The sequence below is a fragment of the Lithobates pipiens genome, unplaced genomic scaffold, assembly GCF_037356315.1.
Source record: "Lithobates pipiens isolate NorthernLeopardFrog02 unplaced genomic scaffold, aLitPip1_a1.2 Scaffold_8, whole genome shotgun sequence".
In the NCBI taxonomy this organism is placed as follows: domain Eukaryota; kingdom Metazoa; phylum Chordata; class Amphibia; order Anura; family Ranidae; genus Lithobates; species Lithobates pipiens.
This window is the reverse complement of record NW_027507903.1, coordinates 531464783-531486056: the sequence shown is the minus strand read 5'-3', so window position 1 is coordinate 531486056 and position 21274 is coordinate 531464783. Positions and strand designations below refer to the sequence as shown.

The following is a 21274-nucleotide window of genomic DNA, read 5'->3' as shown; positions in this document are numbered from 1 at the left end:
GCAAGCAGGTAGGTGCTTATTGTTGCAGAAGAGACATATTAATAATGTCTCTTCTAAAGAGCTGCCTGCTCAGTTTTCTATAAATTAAGTTTAGCTATGCTTTAAGTATGACAAGGTAAGTAAGCTTGTAGGGAAGTCTGTGGAGTCATTATTAGATTTAAATACTGCTAAAACAGCTGTCATTGGTGAACTTTTGTTCTGATATACATTGTGTCATTCTCCAGCTGTCACAGAAAGTCCCCCACAAACTGACCAATCCCAAATTCAACGACCCCCATGTGAAGACCAACCTGCTGCTCCAGGCTCACCTCACCCGCATGCAACTGAGTGCAGAGCTCCAGTCAGACACAGAAGAGATCCTTAGTAAGGTGAGTGAGCATTGCCAGATATTTAACTGATCATGTACTATTTTTAGGCATGAGTACTCATTCTTCTATCTACTGTCTTCTGTTCCAGGCAATCCGACTTATCCAGGCATGTGTGGATGTGCTTTCCAGTAATGGCTGGCTCAGTCCAGCTCTCGCTGCTATGGAACTGGCACAAATGGTCACACAAGCTATGTGGTCTAAGGACTCTTACTTGAAACAGTTGCCACACTTTACTTCTGAGCACATCAAGAGGTGCACAGATAAGGTAATATCTATACTTGCAGAACTGGTTGTAGTATGCAAAGAGCACAACTTGGGTACAAAAGCAGGTTATATTTTGGTGTCTTTCAGGGAGTGGAAAGCGTGTTTGATATCATGGAGATGGAAGATGAAGATCGGACAGAACTTCTGGAACTCACTGATTCTCAGATGGCAGATGTGGCCAGGTTCTGTAACCGCTATCCTAATATTGAGCTGTCTTATGAGGTGGCAGAGAAAGACATTATTAGAAGGTGAGTGATTTACAATGCACATAGGTATGCTTCAGTTTATTAAGAGAAAGCTATGAACGGTATGTGCAAGCTACCTGCATTGTGCACAATAGAAGATAATGGGAATGAAATAAACATGAGTGGAAAGGGGCTTATCTGGGCAAACTGAAGCAGCCACCTATTATATTAGCCACATAGATTTCAGGTGATCCAAGATATTTGGTTCCTATGGGCAACCATAGCAAATGTACATGGCATGATTAAAGCTGGCCTTACAGGTAGATTTTATTTTTTCTGGGCAGCTGTCAAAATACCAGAACAGTGGGGGTGATTTACTAAGAAGGCGGCACTTCACCAGTTCATACATTAATTGGTGTGCCGGAAAAGTTATTAATTGAACGCGCAAACCGGCGCACATTGAATGCAAATAACGATAATACCCGCATATGTAAACTGCAACTGGCGCTAGGGTAACTTCGGTTTTCGATAATAGCACACGCCCAATACAATTGGTTAATTTAATCTCATTGGATGTGTCTTGTTAGGCAATCAGTAGGTGTTCTTAGTTAACCCTTTTGATACTAATTTCTTATTGACCCCATATCTCACTGTAAATATGTCAGATCGTGCCATATTTCTATTACAAGGGATGTTTACATTCCTTGTAATAGGAATAAAAGTCATCATTTTTATTTTTTTAAGTGTAAAACTAAAAAAATTAAATTAACAATAAAATTTTTTGCAATTTTGAAGCGTGACATGTTGGGTATCTATTTACTCGGCGTATCCTCCTCTTTCACATTATGCAAAAAAATTGGGCTAACTTTACTGTTGTTACTTGGGAAGTTGTTACTAAACTTCCTCTCATAACCCCATAATATTGGCACCTCCATCTTCTGTCGATTTTGATTTGGAGATTACGTGCGCCATGTTCATAGTGGCGCACGGATTGCATTCTCCTGTGCACCAAGATCGCAATAGTAAATATGGGATTCACGCTCTGTTACCGGCGCACCATTTCATAAATATGCAAATGTGCTATGCACCTCCTACTGATGGCGCACGGCTTTTGTAAATCGCCCCCGGTGCCTGCATCTTATTGGATGTGGATGCTGTTCGGCCAACCGTTTCCACTCAGATGTTGGGCAGGTGGTGACCAACAAGGACACCCACTAGACAATTTTTGGCCAGGTCATCAGTGTTTATCTACATATAGCTATAGAGTAATGTTATTTAGCTGATTGATATGCTTATATTGGAAACAACATGGTTGTTTTATTATTTTACAGTGGTGGTGCCGTTGTGGTGCTTGTGCAACTGGAACGGGAGGAGGAAGTTACAGGTCCGGTAATTGCTCCCTTATTCCCCCAGGTATGTTTTATCCTAACCCTATTTTACACCTTAAAGTATGTGTGTTATTTACCATGAGATATCTGTATAATGGAATACATGCAATTTTTATAATAAAACCGGTTTTGAAATTGGAGCCTCTCCATGACACCAACTGCCAGTAATCGCCCCATGTAGTTCATACTTTTACTAATCTCTCTTTTTCAAACTAGTCTAGTAGGCTTTCTTCATATTATAACTAGTTTATACAATGGAAGTGTGCATAAAATTTGGAGAAAAATGGTAGTGGTCATGGTCTAAAGTGTTTTCATCTTGATTGAAACTATTTTCCTACATATCACAAGAATGTTATTTTGCAGTGATTTAATGTTCGAAAAAAGCCATGCGCTCTGCATCAAACTATATTTTGTCACCTAATAAGAATATATTAAATTCTTCCAGCTAAAAATTAAAGCAAATCCATAACCAGTTCATTTTATAGCCCACTTCTCCTTTCTGCTGATGCATACCTTCCCTGTGCTCCCCTGCTGGAGCCCCCCCTATGTAACACGCAGTACATCCAGGTATGGTGGTCACTCTTCTCTTTCTACCACAATATAGCTGCTCCAGGCATCTGCGCAGCCAGTTGTGTGGGTGCTGGGTAGAGCCATTAACCTTGTGTAAATTCCAATTTGAGGTTGAGACTGAAAAGTGAGCAGGATCTTTGGAGGGGCGCCATTAGAAAGCATCAGTAGCGGATGATAAGAGCTACCCAGCAATCTATATTTTAAAGTAGAGTTCCAACCAAAAGTGGAAGTTCCGCTTTAAGCACTCCTGACCCCCTGACATTGCCACATTTGGCATGTCCTTTTTCTGAGAGGGGAGCCGGTACCTAGTTTTGACAGGTACCGAGCTCCCACTTCTACTCGGGCCGTCTCACCCCTCCCACTCCTGCAGTCTTCTGGGATACGTCACAGGTCCCTGAAGATTGCCCAGCCATTCAGGATGCGCACTGCAACTCATGCATGTGCATTGTGACTTCACAGCCGGGTGCCCACAATTGTGGTGCCAGGGAGAGGCGAGGGAGAGAACCGAGAGGTCGGGTGGACGTATCGCTGGATCATGGGACAGGCAAGTGTGTGTTTATTAATGTCAGCAACTACAAAAAGCGTAGCTGCTGATTTTTAATAAACACATAAATGGCTGAAACTCCTCTTTAAATGGTACAGGTTCATTTTAAACCAATAATTCCATATGTTAAGTTTGTACACAAAAACGTGTATAAGTACTGTGTACACTACAGCTCTAATTGTCTTCTGGATTCATTTCAGAAACGTGAAGAAGGCTGGTGGGTCGTGATTGGTGATGCAAAATCCAACAGCCTAATCTCCATCAAGAGGTTGACATTACAGCAGAAAGCTAAGGTGAGTCGTGTTTGTGTTCATCCTAAGTAGGTATGTTTATAAAGTGGAGAATGATGCTGTTTCTCCCTATGTCTTTTTTGTAGTTATAAAAGTGCCATCCTCAACTTTGTTTCACATCTGACTTTCATTTTCTTCAGTGGTTAATCTCAATGTTTGTCAGTTTTTGGACAAAATTTGGTTTTGGATATTTGCATTTGGAAGTGGATGTAAACCCTCTCCTGTACCCAGTGAAGTGAACAGCCTCAGATGATAGCGATGAAACCAATCCTCCTACATAAGTTTTACATGTATATCTGCTGTCTTGGGCTTTCTATATTCCTTATAAACTGCACATTGTGTTAGTCTGGATTCACACCTTTGCATTTTTTGTGTTTTTCGCAGATTTGCACTACAGAACGTGTTCCATAGGAAACCATGTTAAATGGATTGTAGGGCAAATCTGCAAAATGCAAAAAGCACTAAAACTGCATAGGTGTGAATCCAGCCTTGGAGATTTTCTCTTCCTGTTCAGCACTGGGAGTGGATTCTTGGCATATAGTCAAGACAGCTGATTGGAGGAAAGGCACCTCCGCCCCCAACAACCCCCCCCCCCCCCCCTCTCCATATAGGGAAAGGGGTGTCCTGTGACAAGACCAGCTTTATTTCTGTCTGGTTCTTCTTGGCTGACATTGAAATTGTCAGAAGTTATCGCGCTGATAACATAACAAAGACACAGCTTTGGAGAGATAAGAAAACGCTGAGGTCAAATTTCATGATTCGGGTTTACATCCACTTTAAGTATGGAATTTCTCAGGATTTTGCCTTTGATTTCTCTTAAATAAAGCCAGTCCTGCTACATTTTCTAGGTTAGCCTGTTTCAATAAAAACATTCATAGGTCCCAAGGATCAATTCTGAAGCAGAACTCCAGTTTCTCTATTTTTGTATAGTAAGCAAGTTGTCTGATCATGACTTCCTTGTTAATTTTCGTCCTTGCAGCTTGCATGTTCAAGTTTCCACTCTACATCTGTCAGTCAGACATGCCTCTCTTCCCTCCCCCTCCTTCCTAGGAAGGCTACCCTAATGGATGTACCCTATTGCCTACTATTTGAGTCTGATTTTCTGGAACAGATAGTTGCTCTGTCTATCTGACCTCTACTGCTTGACCTTCAGCTCCTAGATGATTTTGAGATCTCCCTCCCTGACCTCCTGCCGCTGCTATACAGTAGAGTGAATATTTCTATTCATGCCATCCTTCCTAGTGTCAGCATATTGTCTTTTGGATCCCCTATTCTGATTATCCCACTTGAAAAATTGAATTTCTATATGGGAGTACACTTCCTTCCTTGCCAGAAAGTATCTATTGCTGAAAGATGTACTTCCTTGGGGGGGTCAGCAGGTTTTAATGCATACTACCTTCTACAGATTTCCCCTAAGGATGACAGTGCAGGTCCAGAGGATTTAATTGGATCTATTTACTTGAAGATGATCTTCTCTACAGAATTATGAGGGAGTCTCCCTAAACTTAATTTTTTGTTTTATCCAGAAATAATTCTAGTACTAATACAAGGATTACTACCCTTGCTTCTAGACAGAGGATTATGTTTTTTTTTGTTTTACAAGGTTTGGTTAGATTTTTAAATAATATATCGAGTTAGGCAGTGGTGTCCACACCTTCCTATCCCTTCCCTACATATGGGGTTTGCATGCAAAGATTTTGACGTACCCTTCCGTTTCCTTCTACCCTTTTCTCAATTTACATTTGTACCATGAGATCTCTGACATACTTGGATATCTTCTTTGGAGGCTTGCTGTCTGTCAGTTATTGTTCTACCTTTTTTATTACCTCCCTATTTTTTTTTTCCTGGACATACTTTCTATTTCCAAGTATCCCTTTTTAGATGGCAGGGTTATGTTTTATTAGACTTTAGCATTAACTGCAGCTGTCCAAACAGATTTTAATTATTGGACCTATTTTGAGTAATTTTACTCTTGAGGCTTGTCCCAGTAAACCTTTTGTTTTTCTACCCACCTTAGTTCTCTTGTTTAGTTCTTTTGTTTGGTATGCTGTTCCACTTTTTTTTGGCGGATGCTTCCTTGGACCTTCATTCAATGATTGGGGCTCATGGCTTCTTTCGGTTGCTCTGCCTTCCCTTAGCATTTTCTCAGTCCTGGTGCACCAGGTTGATCCTAGGTCCCTCCTCTTGGGCTTGGCAAATTTCATTCTTTGCACCCTTTGTTTTTGTCATGTGTTAATTATTTTGATACATCTGCAGTATGATTCAGTTGTTTAATCACTTAATGGCTTTTACCCACCCTTTAGCTGGACTGCTTTTGGATATCCTGTGTAATAATTTCTACAATTCGTGTCCTCAATGGATGATAAATCAAGGTTTTTGTACTTGCTGTCATATCTGTTTCTTGAAGTCTCCTGAGGGACATGGGTCCTGTCCCTCTGGATTATCAGCCTTATGTACTGCTTGCTCATAAAACTGAGGCATAATGGTTGGAGGTGGGGTTGTAAGGAAAGCCGATATTTACGGTGTCTAACTTTGAATCACTGATGCAGAGCAGGTGTTCTGACAGCATAACATGAATGCTTTTTCTGGGCCAATAACTGATAAAGTATTGAACCCATTGACAGCCATGCAGATAGTTGGAGGTGAGTAGGAACTGTTCCTTTAGTTGCCACAGTGCATTTTTTCCTTTGGATGTTGTGTTAGGCCCTATTCACACTTGTGCAACCTTAAAGTTGTGGATTTTGCTGTGACTTGAAGCAATGCCTGTGTAATCTTGAGGTCTATGGACCTCAAGTCGCAGCAAAGTAGTTCTGTGATTTGAAGTTGCACAGATATGAATGGTACTCATGGGGTACGACTTGTCATGTGACTTTGCAGTTTTAAGTTGCACAAGTGTGAAAGGGGTCTAAATATGCATTTTTAATACACCCTAAATCAGTTATTAGATACATATACCCCTGGCCTCACAGTCTACGGTTCTTAGTGCAGTCATGTGGGAGAGGAACGGGTGTCTATCTCAACTTTCAGAAGGTCAAGGTTTGCATATATTTAGAAAGATGCTGTACTTCACTTTTGCAGACACCTTTGTGCACCAGCTTTAGTATAGAACTTAATTTGAATGTTTATTTCTTTTGAGGTGTTCTAACACAGCTTTTTTTTTTCTTTTCTTTCTGCCACTAGGTAAAACTGGATTTTGTGGCTCCAGCCACTGGAACACACAATTATACATTGTACTTTATGAGCGATGCTTACATGGGCTGTGACCAGGAGTACAAGTTCAGTGTAGATGTGAAAGAGGCAGAGAGTGACAGTGACTCCGATTAAGATCTTTCATCAATTGCCTTTGTGGAGGAGTAAATGCCAACTGTTAGTGTTTGTCATTGCATACCAATGCCTTGTGTGGGCAATTCTAGGCACAGTACAGATTGTTGTAAATAGAAACTTTTAAATGTGATATTACTGTGACAGCAGGTAATATGTATGGAGTAGCTCAGTGCTATTATTAATAGTAACAGAAGTTTGACTCTTGTCATGTTTTCTTTCTGTGAAAAAGTATAAAATAAACTTTTTTGTTACATGTTCTTGAGTTTTATTTTGTCAGCATGTCTTAAAGCAGTAGTAAACCACCCCAAAATAAAAAATTGGGCCCCATGCAGCGTTATGCCATAATTTGCTAGTATGCACTGCATGATCGCATATTCTGACAAGACTTGCATGCACACAGAGCCCTCCAGTCTTCCTTCCGATTGTATGAATTGTCAGGGCCATGATAAATTCACTCCCGAACATGCACACATGAACTCTGAAGGAACAGCGCAGGTATGCCATCTCTTCAGAGAGCATACACCAGTGACATCACCAGCTGCATCCCCTGTGAATATCTCCTAAACGGTGCAAGTTTAGGAGATATTCTCATGGTACTTACAGGTAAGCCTTAGTATAGGATTACCTATAGGCACAAGTTAAAAAGTGGGCTTTACATCCACTTTAACCCCATTCACACCTAAGGGTAAAAACTTTGACGTGTTAGTAAACCTGTATATATCATAACTACTTTGTGGGCTACAGGCAAGTCCCTAGGTTATAAACATCCAACTTAAAAACTGGGGGAGACAACAGGAAGCGGGAGGAAATCTAATTTTTAAAAATGAATCTGTATATTTCTTGCTACTACCAGAACCTTCCATCAAAGAACAACCCAAAATAAATTCTGCTCCTGACGTTCGTAGCGATACCACATATGTGTATGTTTGTATCCATAGTACAACCCAGAAACACTAGTGCATTATATATTTATATATATATATATATATATATATATATATATATATATATATACACACACACACACACACCTACTTAAAACACACTGATACTATTTAAAAAAAAAAAAAAAATCTATATATGATTTTTTTTTTTTTTTTTGACCCAAACACTAACCCTGGCACTGACCTAGATGTAGGTATTTTCTTTTGTTACAGCAGGGGACACAGAGCCATAGTACTTACTATGTGGGTTATAGGGCCACTGATAGGTGATGGACACTGGCATGCCCTAAGGCAAGAAGTGTACTCCCTATATAACCCCTCCCACTACTGGGAGTTCTCAGTTTTTTCGCCAGTGTCTAAGGCAGGCTTTCTCAACCTTTTAACCCTAGAAGAACCCCAAAAATGTTTTTCATGTCTCGAGGAACCCTTACTAAAACCAAACCATCAGGGCTCAATAGGAACAATGCTCCTTATATTAGTGGTCAATAGGAAGAATGTCCCCCTTAAAGTGGTGGTTAGAATGCAAAGACATCTAAAAAGACATTTGGTCTCGGGCTGCTGGCTCTTGAACTCTGTAGGTATCATCAAATAGGTGGTTCATCAGCCACAGCTCAAGGAACCCCTAGCGACCTCTGGAGGAACCCTGGTTGAGAATGGCTGGTCTAAGATGTGCTGTAGTCCACTGGAACAATCCTTGCTGGGGCTAGCTATGCTGACTGGATCCGTTCAGATGTCCTTTCATTGGGCTAAAGGAATGGTACCCGGGCCTCGTGTCTAAAGAAACAAGGATTTTGCTTGCGACTGCTTCTCGTTTTAGAGAGCTGGACCCTGGGATCCAGTACTTTTTGGTAGTAAGGCCATAAAGTTTTTACTGGCAGGGTGCTGTTGTAGGTCCAGGATTGTGGGTAACCTCTAGGTTCCCCTGTTCCTGAAGGTTTCGGAGCCCACCTTGAAAGGTGAAGATTGGGTTTATTTCTGATAACCCTGCAGCGAGGAAAGGTAAGTGGAGATTTTAAGAATTTCTCCTTTTGAGGTATAATGTCATGCCTATGTGTCACCACTGGGGGCTGTATTGAGCTCTCACCGTCTGATGCTGGAAACGGCGCTGTGTCAGAAGCCTTAATTTCTCCTCTCCAGTAAGAAAGGGGGATCTGGTTCTCCACCTGCACCTGAAGTCTGCCGCTCGTGAAGACACTGCCCTTTGAAAGAAAGGGGGATGTAATTAGCACGGGGGCGTGGCTAACTGCATCAGGCGTAGGCCACACGTGGAGGAAGCTGTTAAAGCACTGTGTGTAGCTGCTGCTGGCTATGGAGGGACACATGAGCAGGAGGTTGGCTTGATTCAGGTTTGGTGACACAGGCATTCCCTTTGACACATTATACTTTACCAGGCATTAATAGCAGCTTTATAGGGCAGGACTATAACCTAGCAGTGTACATTCTTTTGCTGGTAGTGCCTCTGCTTTGTGCTTCAGGCTATGAGTGGTAAAGGGACCAGGAACTCCTTTAAGGGTTCTAATCTAAAGGGTCAATGGTTTCACAACAAACCAAGTCCATTTCCAAAAGAATGTCATCCTCCTCTGAGAGTGATGCGGCTGGTCAGATTGAGCTGTCAGGGCAAACTGTCCTTGTATAGATCAACCAAGAGGTTTTTTTTTCTTCTACCATTTGGAAAAGAAGATTGATGCTAGGATATCTCTCCATAGTGGGGGTCAAACATAGCAGATCCCCATCTAGTGCTCAGGACCCTCTTATGGATCTATTCTCAGGAGAAAGCACAGATCTGCCAGTGTAATTAAGAAAGTGGGCTTCAGCTCACCGGAGGCATCCGATTCCTTATCTGAAGTTTCAGATACAGCCGAGGGGGTCCACTCCCCAAATCTCTTCAGACAAGTTTTTGCCCCAATGGAATTCTTAACCCCAAGAGTTCAACAACATATCAGCAGCCAAAGAAAAAAAACAACCAGAAAACGGCACACTGCAAGAAAAGGAAAAGACGAGGGGGGAGAAGACGGAGATCGGCGATATCCACAGAGAAGAAGGAAATAAGTAGCATACCATCAACCATCACCTCAGTAATTAATTTAAAGGATGAGGTTTTGACTGATTCTGCATTATCTCTGCTGTCACGGGGTTTATCTTTTTCACCCACCTATCATTTTGATATTTTCAATACCATTTTGGACACCAACAGGTTTATCAGGAACCTCCTATTGCAGAAACATTTTCAACAGGGAACAGACGAACAGGTGGATGACCCACTGACATCAGAGATGGTGAGTGAATCTGATCAAAACCAATCAATTGCAGAACTAGATGTTTGCCTGCATGTTTCTTTTATGTTTCAGGATTTATCTGCATCATTAACTTTAGAACAGCTGTATTCAGAATCGCATGTGGGCTCCTATGGAGTTTCAGGCAGTACATCACAATATGGGGATAAGCTTTTCTATCCTGTAAATGCGAGAAACTCTACTATAGACACTTTTCAGGCTGTAATAGAGGGGGAATTGAAACAATGTAGCTTAACATCTCAAAGCAAGAGAAAGAGGCTTTACAGCAATTAAGACAATAAAGGATTAGTGATAAAGGAAGCAGATAAGGGAGGAGTGGTGGTGATGACCAGAGAACAATATAGATATGAAGCCATCACACAGCTCAGTGACAGTGATGCATATCGACCCCTGTCTAACAATCCCACTACTGTTTTTCAATCAACCCTTTTAAAACACTTACAGTTGGGCTTCAGTATGAGAGTTCTGTCACCCAAAACTGATGAGTATCTCTATGTGTATAAACCTGTGGTGCCGGTCTTCCATCATCTCTCTAAAATTCACAAACTTGATCGTCCCAAACGGGGAATACCAATTGTGGCTGGAATTGGCTCCTTATTGGAGCGTTTGGGAGAAAGGGTAGACCGACACCTACAGCCTTTTGTACACAGACTGCCCAGCTACATCAGAGATATGAGCACAGTCCTATCCCATATTACATCTTTCAAATGGATATCTACCCATGTGTGGACTACACTGGACGTGAGGGCACTTTATTCTTCGATCCCCCACAGTGCTGGATTGCAGGCCATCCAATATCATCTTCAATGCTATAGTTCCTACTCTCAAGAGCTACAGGAGTTCATTCTGTTAAGCTTTTATTAAAGCATAATTATTTTTTATTTGATGGCGTATATTACGTCCAGCGCTGTGGGGCATCGATGGGTGCTAGATTCTCACCGTCCATGGCGAATCTCTAAATGGGTTGGTGGGAGGAACAAGTTTTGTTTTCCAACTGGGGAGAGAAGCATGGTGGATATTTAGATTAAAAACTAGATAGCCTCAGGGGTTAAACCTGAGGTGGGATCTGGACTTGCACTTACATTAAGAATGCCTCTCCCCAGAGCCTTCTCTCTTTCTTTTCCTGCTCTGGTGTCTTTTTTTTTTTTCACATACCTAGATTATTGTTTTTATCTAATGTTTTTAATTATGTATATGTGCATGCATACATGTACTTCTTATCACTATAAGGTGTGTGAGAAATATTGGCATACATATGGATCACCTTATTTGTAGTGTAGCTGATCTCCCCCCCCCCTTTTTTTTTTTTAATTGCCTGCAGTCAATTAATGGGGGAAGCATGTGATCCTTAGAACCACTATTTATTTCAAAAGTTTCATGTCTGTAATGTGGTTATGACTAAGGCCTAATAGGCTGAAACGCGTCAACCTTTCTTATTTGTGTTTGGTCACTGGCTTGTTAATAAATACTACATTTTTTTTTAAGCACAATCACCGGAGTGCAGATCATCTTTTCCTCATTCCTCTAATTGAGGTGCAGGAGGCTGGGGATCAGGTGGATTTTCCCAAAGATTTGGAAGATACTTATTTATCCTCTTCCGAGCATCCTAATATAGAAGGAGTAGTATCATAAGACAGGTTGCTTGTGCACTCTTACTAAATTGGTTCATTCAACCTTTTTGCTGCCTGCAGCACAGGCTCTTGAGGGAGCCACCTCTAATTTGGGATCATTAAAACCTCCCCCAACTGGGGATGCTTTTCCTATTCATGCATGGCTAAAAAAAAGCTTATGTATTCTGAATGGGAACATACGGATAATCAATATTATCCTCCTAAAGAAATTCTCCAAATTTTTTCCTATGGAAGAGGATTTCTATAAAAACATGATGCTGCAATCGCCTCAGTGAACAAGAATCTCACAAGTCCGGTGGATAATGCACTGATGTTAAAATATCCAACAGATAAAAAGTTGGAACTTTTCTAAAAGCAATGTCTTTAGTAAGTTCAGTAGCGCAGCCAGTTCTTGATGAAATTGGTGTATCCCAGTCCATTAAGGAACAGTTTGTGGAGATACTTAAGATTCTGTCTGATCAGCAGGCCCAGTGTATCAGACGCACTATGTTTCACAGTAGATGCTATGAAAGATTCTATCATTCAAGCCTCATGGTTTATACTTGGACTAGTGCATTCTCACAGAGTTCTATGGCTGAAGAGTTGGTCAGCCGAAGCACCATGTAAAAAGCTCTTAGCCAGTTTCCCCTTTCATGGTGAATGGCTATTTGGAGACAATCTGGATAAATTCATCCAAAGGATCTCTAATGGGAAAAGCTCTCTTTTACCAGTAAAGAAGACATTCAAACATTTCTCCTTTTAAACGTGCTGCCTCACCTGTGCCAGGGGCATCAGCCCCTAGGCAGTCTCTATGGCAACCATCAAGTTCAAGGGGAAGACCCCAAAGGCAGCACCAGGGTCAAAAGAGATCTTGGGGTTGAAAGCCCAAAAAGCAGAATGCTAAAACCTCCTTATGAAGGGGGGGCCCCCCGCTCGCTCAGGTTGGGGGGAAGGCTCCTGCAATTCTCAAAGATCTGGCAGGAACAGTGTCACTACAGATGGGTAGCTTCTGCAGTTTCTCTAGGTTACAAACTAGAGTTCATAGAGTTTCCGTCGCCTCATTTTCTAAGGTCAAATGTTCCCAAGGATCCAGAGAAAAAAGTCTCTTTCTAGCTCTAGGTCATCTATTATCCCAGTTGGTGATATCAGAGGTTCCTTTAGGGGAACAGGGCACAAGTTTCTATTCAAACCTTTTCACAGTTCCTAAACCGAATGGAGAGGTAAGACATTCTAAATCTCAAAGATCTGAATCAGCATTTAAACATCCGATCCTTTCGCATGGAGTCAATCCGATCAGTTGTTTCCATCCTGCAAGGAGGGGGGAGTTTTTGGCTTCAATTGATATCAAAGATGCATATCTCCACGCGACAATGTTTCCCGCTCACCAGAAATTTCTGCGATTCGAAATAGAAAATCATAATTTTCAGTTTGTGGCCCTGTCATTTGGTCTAGCCACAGCACCACGGGTGTTCTCAAAGATTCTGGCACCTCCCTTAGCCAGATTAAGGGCTCAAGGCATAACGGTCCTAGCCTATTTAGACAATCTACTTTTAATAAATCATTCAGTCTCTGGTCACAGCTGTAAACTACCTGGAATCTCTAGGTTGGATACTCAACCTAGAAAAATCCTCCCTAAAACCATCATAGATACCATGCAGAAGAAGGTATTCTTACCCCAGACAAGAATCCGTTCCATTATATGACTAATTCAACTTAGTAAAGCAAAGAAAAATCCTTCCATTCGGTTGTGCATGAGATTGTTGGGAAAAATGGTGGCCTCTTTCGAGGCCATCCCTTACGTGCAGTTTCACTCGAGACTGCTTCAAAACACCATCCTGTTGGCCTGGAACAAAAATATTCAGGCCTTCTATTTTCCAATGCGCTTGGCTCCCGACATACGTCAGAGCCTAAATTGGTGGTCGATATCCAGCAACCTCCAAAAGGTAAAATCTTTTCTACCAGTTTCCTCGAAAGTAGTGACAACAGACGCCAGCTTTTTAGGCTGGGGAGCAGTCCTGGAAGAAGATTCTGTCCAGGGGAGATGGTCCAAGTTAGAGAAGACCTTGGCTATCAACCTTTTGGAGATTCGGGCAGTACGTCTGGCCCTAGAGTCTTGGACTGTCAGACTATGGGATTGTCTTCTCAGGATTCAGTCTGAGAATGCCACGGCTGTGGCTTACATCAATCACCAGGGGAGCACGAGAAGTCGTGCAGCCCAAAAAGAGGTGAATTATGTTCTAGCTTGGGCAGAACACAACATACCTTGCCTCTCTGCAATATTCATTCCAGGAATAGAGAATTGGCAGGCAAACTACTTGGGTAACCAACAATTATTTCTGGGGGAAGGGTCTCTTCACCCAGACATCTTCCTAGCGATATGTCAGAAATGGGGTATTCTGGACGTGGACCTGTTCGCGTCCAGATTCAACAACAGTCGACAACTTTGTGTTGAACGAGGGATCTGCTAGCATGCGGAACAGACGCATTAGTCTTCCCATGGGATCAGGCTTCACTGATCTATGCATTTCCTCCACTTCTGCTACTTCCGCATCTTCTTCACAGAATCAAGCAGGTATGAAAGGAGGTAATTCTGGTGGCCCAGAAGATCTTGGTTTGCAGAGATCATAAAGATGGCGGTAGGAGTCCCTTGGACTCTGCCATTATGACCAGACCTTCTAGCACAAGGTCTGGTATTCCATCCTACCTTACAGGTGCTAAATTAACGGTTTGGCTATTGAGACCCACATTCTAAAGGATCGTGGGTTGTCTCTTACGTTAGTGGCTACCTTGATTAATGCCAGGAAGCCGGCCTCCAGAATCATTTACTATAGAGTCTGGAAGGCATATGTTTCTTGGTGTGGATCCAGGGGTTGGCACCCCAGGAAATATGTCATAGGTAGGATCCTTGATTTCCTGCAAGCGGGATTAGAGATGAAGCTGGCCTTGAGTACTGCCAGATCTCTGCTTTGTCAGTATTTTTTTCAACGGCCTCTTGCTTCCCACTCTCTGGTGCGTAGCTTTCTTCAGGGGGTAACACGATTAATCCCCCTATCAAGGCACCTCTAAATCCTTGGAATTTAAATTTGGTCTCATTGGCTTTGCAGACTCAGCCATTTGAACCTTCATGGGAAATTCCCTTAGTTCTTTTGACTAGAAAGTTAATCTTTCTGGTTGCCATTTCTTCTGCTAGAAGAGTATCAAAACTAGCGGCTCTTTCTTGTAAAGAGCCATATTTGATCATGCAAAAGTATAAGGTGGTTTTACGTCTTCATCCTGATTTCCTACCAAAGGTGGTGACAGGTTTTTATTTGAACTAAGATACTGTTCTTCCTAGAGCCTCTATCTAGGGAAGAGAATGCACTACATTCCCTTGATGTAGTAAGAGCGATCAGAGTCTATTTAAAGACAACCGCTCAGGTTAGCAAAACGGATGTTTTATTTGTACTGCCCGAAGGTCCAAAAAGGGGACAGGCAGCATAAAAATCTACTATTTCCAAGTTGATTCGTTAAATCATTATTCAGGCTTATGGCTTAAAGAGGAAAATTCCTCCTTTTCATGTTAAAGCACACTCAACCAGGGCGATTAGTGCCTCTTGGGTGGTGCATCATTAGGCCTCTATGGCTCAGATCTGTAAGGCTGCACCCTGGTCTTCAGTTCATACGTTTACCAGATTTTATCAAATCAATGTTAAAGGTCATGAGGATATTGCCTTTGGGCGCAGTGTTCTGCAGGCTGCAGTATGAGTCCTCTGGCCTCTTTTTTTTTTTTTGGTGTCTCCCTCCCTTTAGTTGCCATTGCTATGGGACATCCCACATAGTAAGTACTATGGTTCTGTGTCCCCTGATGAAAGAAAAGAAAACAGGATTTTTAAAACAACTTACCTGTAAAATCCTTTTCTTTGATGTACATCAGGGGACACAGAGGTCCCTCCCTTCTTGGTATACACTTGTATTGCTTGGCTACAAAACCGAGGACACCCAGTAGTGGAAGGGGTTATATAGGGAGTACACTTCTTGTCTTAGGGCGTGCCAGTGTCCATCACCCATCAGTGGCCCTATAACCCACATAGTAAGTACTATGGCTCTGTGTCCCCTGATGTACATGAAAGAAAAGGATTTTTACAGTTAAGCCATTTTAAAAATCCTGCTTTTTTATTCTCTGTCCTCCGTTATCTCTCTCATCCGTTCAGAAAAAAAAAAAAAAAACACAGGAGGGGAGGGCTGGGGGTTCAAGCACAAAGACAGACATGCATTTAAGAGGCCTAATGGGAAAAAAAAAGTAAAGTCTAGTGGGGCCACATATTTGCATATGCTTGGCGCCAAGGGGTTATGGTTCTTCAACTCAGTGATCATAATAAAATAAAAAAATGTCCTTGATACTGCACTGTTTATGCAATACTAATCCTCTACACCAATTAGAATTCGGGGAGCTGTTTTCCCAGTGCGTCAATCTATACTCAAAGATGCCTAGGTTTTAGGGGTAAAAAAAAAAAAATTGCCAGCATCTTACAACAATGAGGTAAACATTTTAATAATATTAAAACAGCACACTGTAATAGACTATTTAAGAAACACTAGGTTTCATGTTTTCTGGACAAATACAATATTAAAGTGATAATCTTGTTATAGCAACCTCCTCAGATTTCTATTAAAGATCAGCACAACCCACAATAGAGTCTGCTCTGGTTCCAGTAAAGCATGATGCAAAATTTCTCATTTGTTCTTCCTACTTTAAGGAAGCTGAGTGATGCGATAAACAGCTCTTCTCTGCCTTCTCCATGTACTGCTATGACGCAAAAACATTTGGACACAAGTGACAACCATGTGCCTTGTCTCCACAGCTGGAGACAACAGGTAAACCAGCTACTTGGCCATGCTGACCATATATCACAGCTGCAGCAAAGTGATTGAAAGACCTTTTAATTCTGCTTCTGAAAAATAGGAGTTGAGTTTTGCATTACCACTCAGTTTTCATAAGTAATGTGTTATTTAACATGCTAGATCTTGAAAATGCACCACATAGAGCAGTTGGGATTATGAAGAGGAAATGTTTATCAACCCAGCAAGTGTCAAGCAACTGTATGCTGTATTTTAACTAATGTGGATTCTTTGTTTCAGACACAAACTGGGTGTGAAATAATTAGTCACCTAAACCTGATTGTCAGTTATTCTGGCCGCTGGTACTGCCAGAATGCCATATCTCCATCATCACTACAGGATGCCAAAAGCCCAGGCTCCTTGGGATGCCATGCTACGCAGTTGACATCCTGAGCGTGGGCTCGCGGCATGTGGGCTGTAAGAGAAAAATTTGGTTGCATGGGATCAGAGCCTGGGTCTTCTTCAAATATCCGGATGGCATCATCTCCACAAGCTGTGGCAAGAGAGCCAGTCAGATGATTCCTGTATGGTACAAAGAATGAAAACGTTCAGAACCAAAAACGTAAGTATTTCTAAACATCTCAGTAATAGGAACTGTTTTAGGTGGCTTACCAACTAACATCATAGACTGTCCTGGTGTGGTACCCTGTCAGTGTGCACACACACTTCCAGCTTGGATCTTTTTTACTTCCACCTACAGGGGGGGAAAAAAAAGAAGCTATTTCACATAATTAAAAACCAATAAGTAGAGCACCTGCAAAAATATGTAAAGAGGTGATGCCTCTCCAGGTTAGGAGGATGGAGCTACAAGCAGGTTCAGGTTAGTTCACATCTTTCCTATTTCGTAGCCCTGAATTGGTTGAATTGACTACATGTAAAATTAAACCTTTAACATATTACCTCCACTGTGCAGTTCGTTTTGCACAGAGTGGCCCCGATCCTTGTCTTCTGGGGTCCCTCAGCAGCTGTCTCGGCTCCTCTCCGCAAGAGCTAACCCCTCCCCACCCCCCCTGGGAAGCGCTCTCCCAAGGGGGTTAGCTTGCGGGCATGCTCCGTGTGATCCATTCGGCGACCATAGTTACAGAGGGGATCACTCGGCCATGGTGTGCCGCATCATTGATTTGATTGACAGCAGTGGGAGCTAATGGCTGCGCTGCTATCAATTATCCAATGAAGAGCCCACAAGAGCTGGGGGAAAGCAATGCGGGATCAGGTCCACAGAGATTCAGGGCTCCGGTAAGAGGGCCGGAGAGTGCAAGGTGTATATGCATTAAGGTAAAAAAACAAAGCTTTACAAGCCCTTTAATGAGGTGCCATGTGACAAAGGCTACAAGCCCTTGAATCATTTTACAGCTAAATACATCATAAAAAAGCACTAAGATTAAATGTCTTCAATCCTTTTATGACAGTATGTTAATGCAAACCTTGAGAGAAGATTTATTCCCCCCCATTGGTTCCACTGCTTTATGTGTTTGATGATGATCATAAAGAGAAGGGAAATGTTAGTTTTGTCAAACAGTGACATACTTTTCTGTCTTGTTTGAGGGACACAAAAATTCTGAAACCTTTGCCAGAGTGCAATCCTCCTCAAGGCCCCTTTCACACTGTCGAACCGTTCAGGTCCGCCTGTCAGTTTTGACGGCGGACCTGAACAGGCGCTCCATGCCAGTCTATGGAGCGACAGATGTCAGCGGCGATATGTCCACTGACATCCGACCCGCCAAAATCAGACGGATGGCCCTACCTTCGGATCTGCCGCTATCGGGCGAGATCTGACTAAAATGGACATGCTGTCCGTTTTCATCCGACCTCTCCATAGAAACTAGTGGCGCTCAACAAGCCCCTCCCTGCTCAGTGAGCAGAGCGGGACCTGTCATCCGCCGGCTCAACGGAGAGATCTCCCGCTGAGCTGGTGGACTCTGATGCAGCGGATCCGCCTTGTGAGAATGAAGCCTTAGAGTGCAGAATACAAAAAATAGAATTAGATTCCAGTGTAACATACAACACTGCTAAGCTCTTTATAATATTACCTGTAGGCATAAAACTCTTAAATACTTCTTCGTCCTAATAAACTTACCTTGCTCCTCTTCAGCCTTAATCTGCCTCCATATGCGCAAAGTTTTATCATCACTACAAGTTGCCAGCTGCTCTCCGCTCTGATCAAATGCCAAGCTCCAAACTGTAGAGGTGTGACCCTCCAGGGTGGCACAACACACCCAGTCATCCTCCTCCTCTCGATACAACTTAACGGTGTCATCATAGCTGGCAGAAGCAAGAAGCTGAGGAAGACAGTAAATGGGATGCCTGCTTTCATTGTGTATAATCTGCACAGCACACTCATTGCTAGAACAAGTTTTGTTACTTTGGGAAGTACAATATTTATTTTGGAACTTTTTTTTTGAACCCCAAAAGTAAAGAAACCACCTTAATCAGCATTAATTACCAAGTACATCTGGAACTCTATGGAAATTAGATAAATTGATTAAGAGGGACCCTAAAACTCAGTAGCTGAAGGCAAATAGACCTCAGCCTTAGTAGAACAAAGATGTATTGAATGACAAACTATCATCTTATGAACGTGCCAACAATATCAACATTCCGCCAAAAGCTTCTGCTTAATTTTAATAAAAAAACAAACATTTATTGAACATATATAATATTATTATTGTAATTATTCAGGATTTATATAGCGCCAACAGTTTGCGCAGCGCTTTACAACATGAGGGCAGACAGTACACTTACAATACAAATCAACGCAGGAGGGACTAGGGGCCCCTGCTCATTAGAGCCTAAAATCTAGAAGGGAGGGTGAAGTTGAAACAAAAAAAGTAATAACTGTGGGGGATGAGCTGATGGAGAAAATGAAAATACAGTTGTTAGGTGTGGGTAGGATAGGCTTCTCTGAAGAGAAGGGTTTTCAGGGATCGCCTAAAAGCTAATAAAGTAGGAGATAGGCGGACAGATTGGGGTAGGGCATTCCATAGGATTGGAGAGGCGAGCATGGGAGGAGGTGATGAGGGAGCTAGAGAGCAGGAGGTCTTGAGAGGAACGAGTGGGTTGGTATTTAGAGACTAAGCTAGTGATGTAGCTGGGGGCAGAGTTGTGGATGGCTTTGTACGTAGTTGTTAGTATTTTGAATTAATTTCTTTGGCTGAGCGGAAGCCAGTGGAGGGATTGACAGAGAGGAGTAGCAGAGACAGTGCGATTGTTAAGGTGGATGAGTCTGGCAGCAGCATTCATGATGGATTGAAGAGGTGATAGACTATGTAGAGGTAAGCCAATGAGAAGGGAGTTGCAGTAGTCGAGGCGAGAAATTACCAACGAGTGAATTGAGAGCTTTGTTGTGTCATTGGTTAGAAAGGGGCGTATTTTGGAGATGTTGAGGCGGCAGGATTTGGACAGTGATTGGATGTGTTGCTTGAAGGAGAGGTCAGAGTCCAGGACTACACCTAGAACCTTGGCATGTGGGGATGGGCTTATGGTTGTGCCATCAATTTGGACAGTGAGATCAGGGGAAGGGGCATATGGGGGAGGAAAAATTACAAGTTAGGTTTTGGATAGATTGAGTTTGAGGAAGTGGTGTGACATCCAGACTGATATATCTGATAGTAAATTAGTGATACGTGAGGAGACAGAGGGAGTGAGCTGAGGGGTAGAGAAATAGATTTGGGTGTCGTCAGCGTAAAGGTGGTATTGGAAGCCATGGGAGGCCATCAGTTGACCCAGGGAGGAAGTGTAGATTGAAAATAGCAGCGGTCCAAGAACAGAACCTTGGGGGACCCCAACAGAGAAAGGAAGAGCAGAGGAGGAAGTAGAGTTGTAAGAAACGGTGCGGTTGGATAAGTAGGAAGAGAACCAGCGAAGAGTACAGTCACGGAGACCAAAGGTGTGGAGTTTTTTTGAGGAGGAGGGGGTGGTCCACTGTGTCAAAGTCAGCAGAGAGGTCCAGGAGTAGGAGTACCGAATAATGTTGATTGGTTTTGGCCATTAGTAGATCATTTGTTAGTTTTAAGAGAGCAATTTCTGTGGAATGTTGAGGACGAAATGCAGACTGAAGGGGATCAAGAAGGCTTTCAACAGAACCCTGAGACTATCACAGAGCAGGTGCATTTATACAGAGACTTGATTACACACAGGTGGATTCCATTTATCACCATCAGTCATTTAGGACAACATTGGATCATTCAGAGAGCCTCGCTGAACTTCTGGAGCGAGTTTGCTGCACTGAAACTAAAGGGGCCGAATAATTTTGCACGCCCCACTTTTAATTTTTTTATTAGTTAAAGTTTCAAAAATCAAATAGATTTCTTTCCACTTCACAATTGTGTCCCACTTGTTGGTGATTCTTCACAAAAAATTAAATTTTTATATCTTTATGTTTGAAGCCTGAAATGTGGCAAAAGGTTGAAAAGTTCAAGGGGGCGAATACTTTCGCAAGGCACTATATTATATATATATATATATATATATATATATATATATATATATAAAATTCTAATTCCACTGTTTTCTATTGCAAAGACTTAGGGTATAGTAATAAGATATATACCAGGTAGCGCCAACAACCGCATCTTAGTACATTAAACAGTCTTGACATACATAGCATCTTCACAGA

At 42.2% G+C, this 21274-nt stretch overlaps 2 protein-coding genes across 2 annotated transcripts in view; one reads left to right on the top strand and one right to left on the bottom strand.

The window, feature by feature from the left end:
- The window catches only part of SNRNP200 (small nuclear ribonucleoprotein U5 subunit 200), a 67998-nt gene extending 60812 nt beyond the window's left edge, over positions 1–7186 (top strand). The window contains exons 40-45 of the mRNA XM_077469531.1: positions 225–368; positions 457–633; positions 720–880; positions 2149–2230; positions 3520–3612; positions 6790–7186. Of these exons, the coding sequence (XP_077325657.1) occupies positions 225–368; positions 457–633; positions 720–880; positions 2149–2230; positions 3520–3612; positions 6790–6933 (801 nt within the window). The 3' untranslated portion in view covers positions 6934–7186. The remainder of the gene's footprint in view (positions 1–224; positions 369–456; positions 634–719; positions 881–2148; positions 2231–3519; positions 3613–6789) is intronic.
- Positions 7187–16287: 9101 nt separating this feature from the next.
- The window catches only part of CIAO1 (cytosolic iron-sulfur assembly component 1), a 44122-nt gene continuing 39135 nt past the window's right edge, over positions 16288–21274 (bottom strand). Inside the window, exons 6-8 of the mRNA XM_077469532.1 lie at positions 18737–18938; positions 17272–17353; positions 16288–17181 (exon numbers count right to left, since the gene is read on the bottom strand). Coding sequence (XP_077325658.1) covers positions 16947–17181; positions 17272–17353; positions 18737–18938 — 519 coding nt within the window. The 3' untranslated portion in view covers positions 16288–16946. The remainder of the gene's footprint in view (positions 17182–17271; positions 17354–18736; positions 18939–21274) is intronic.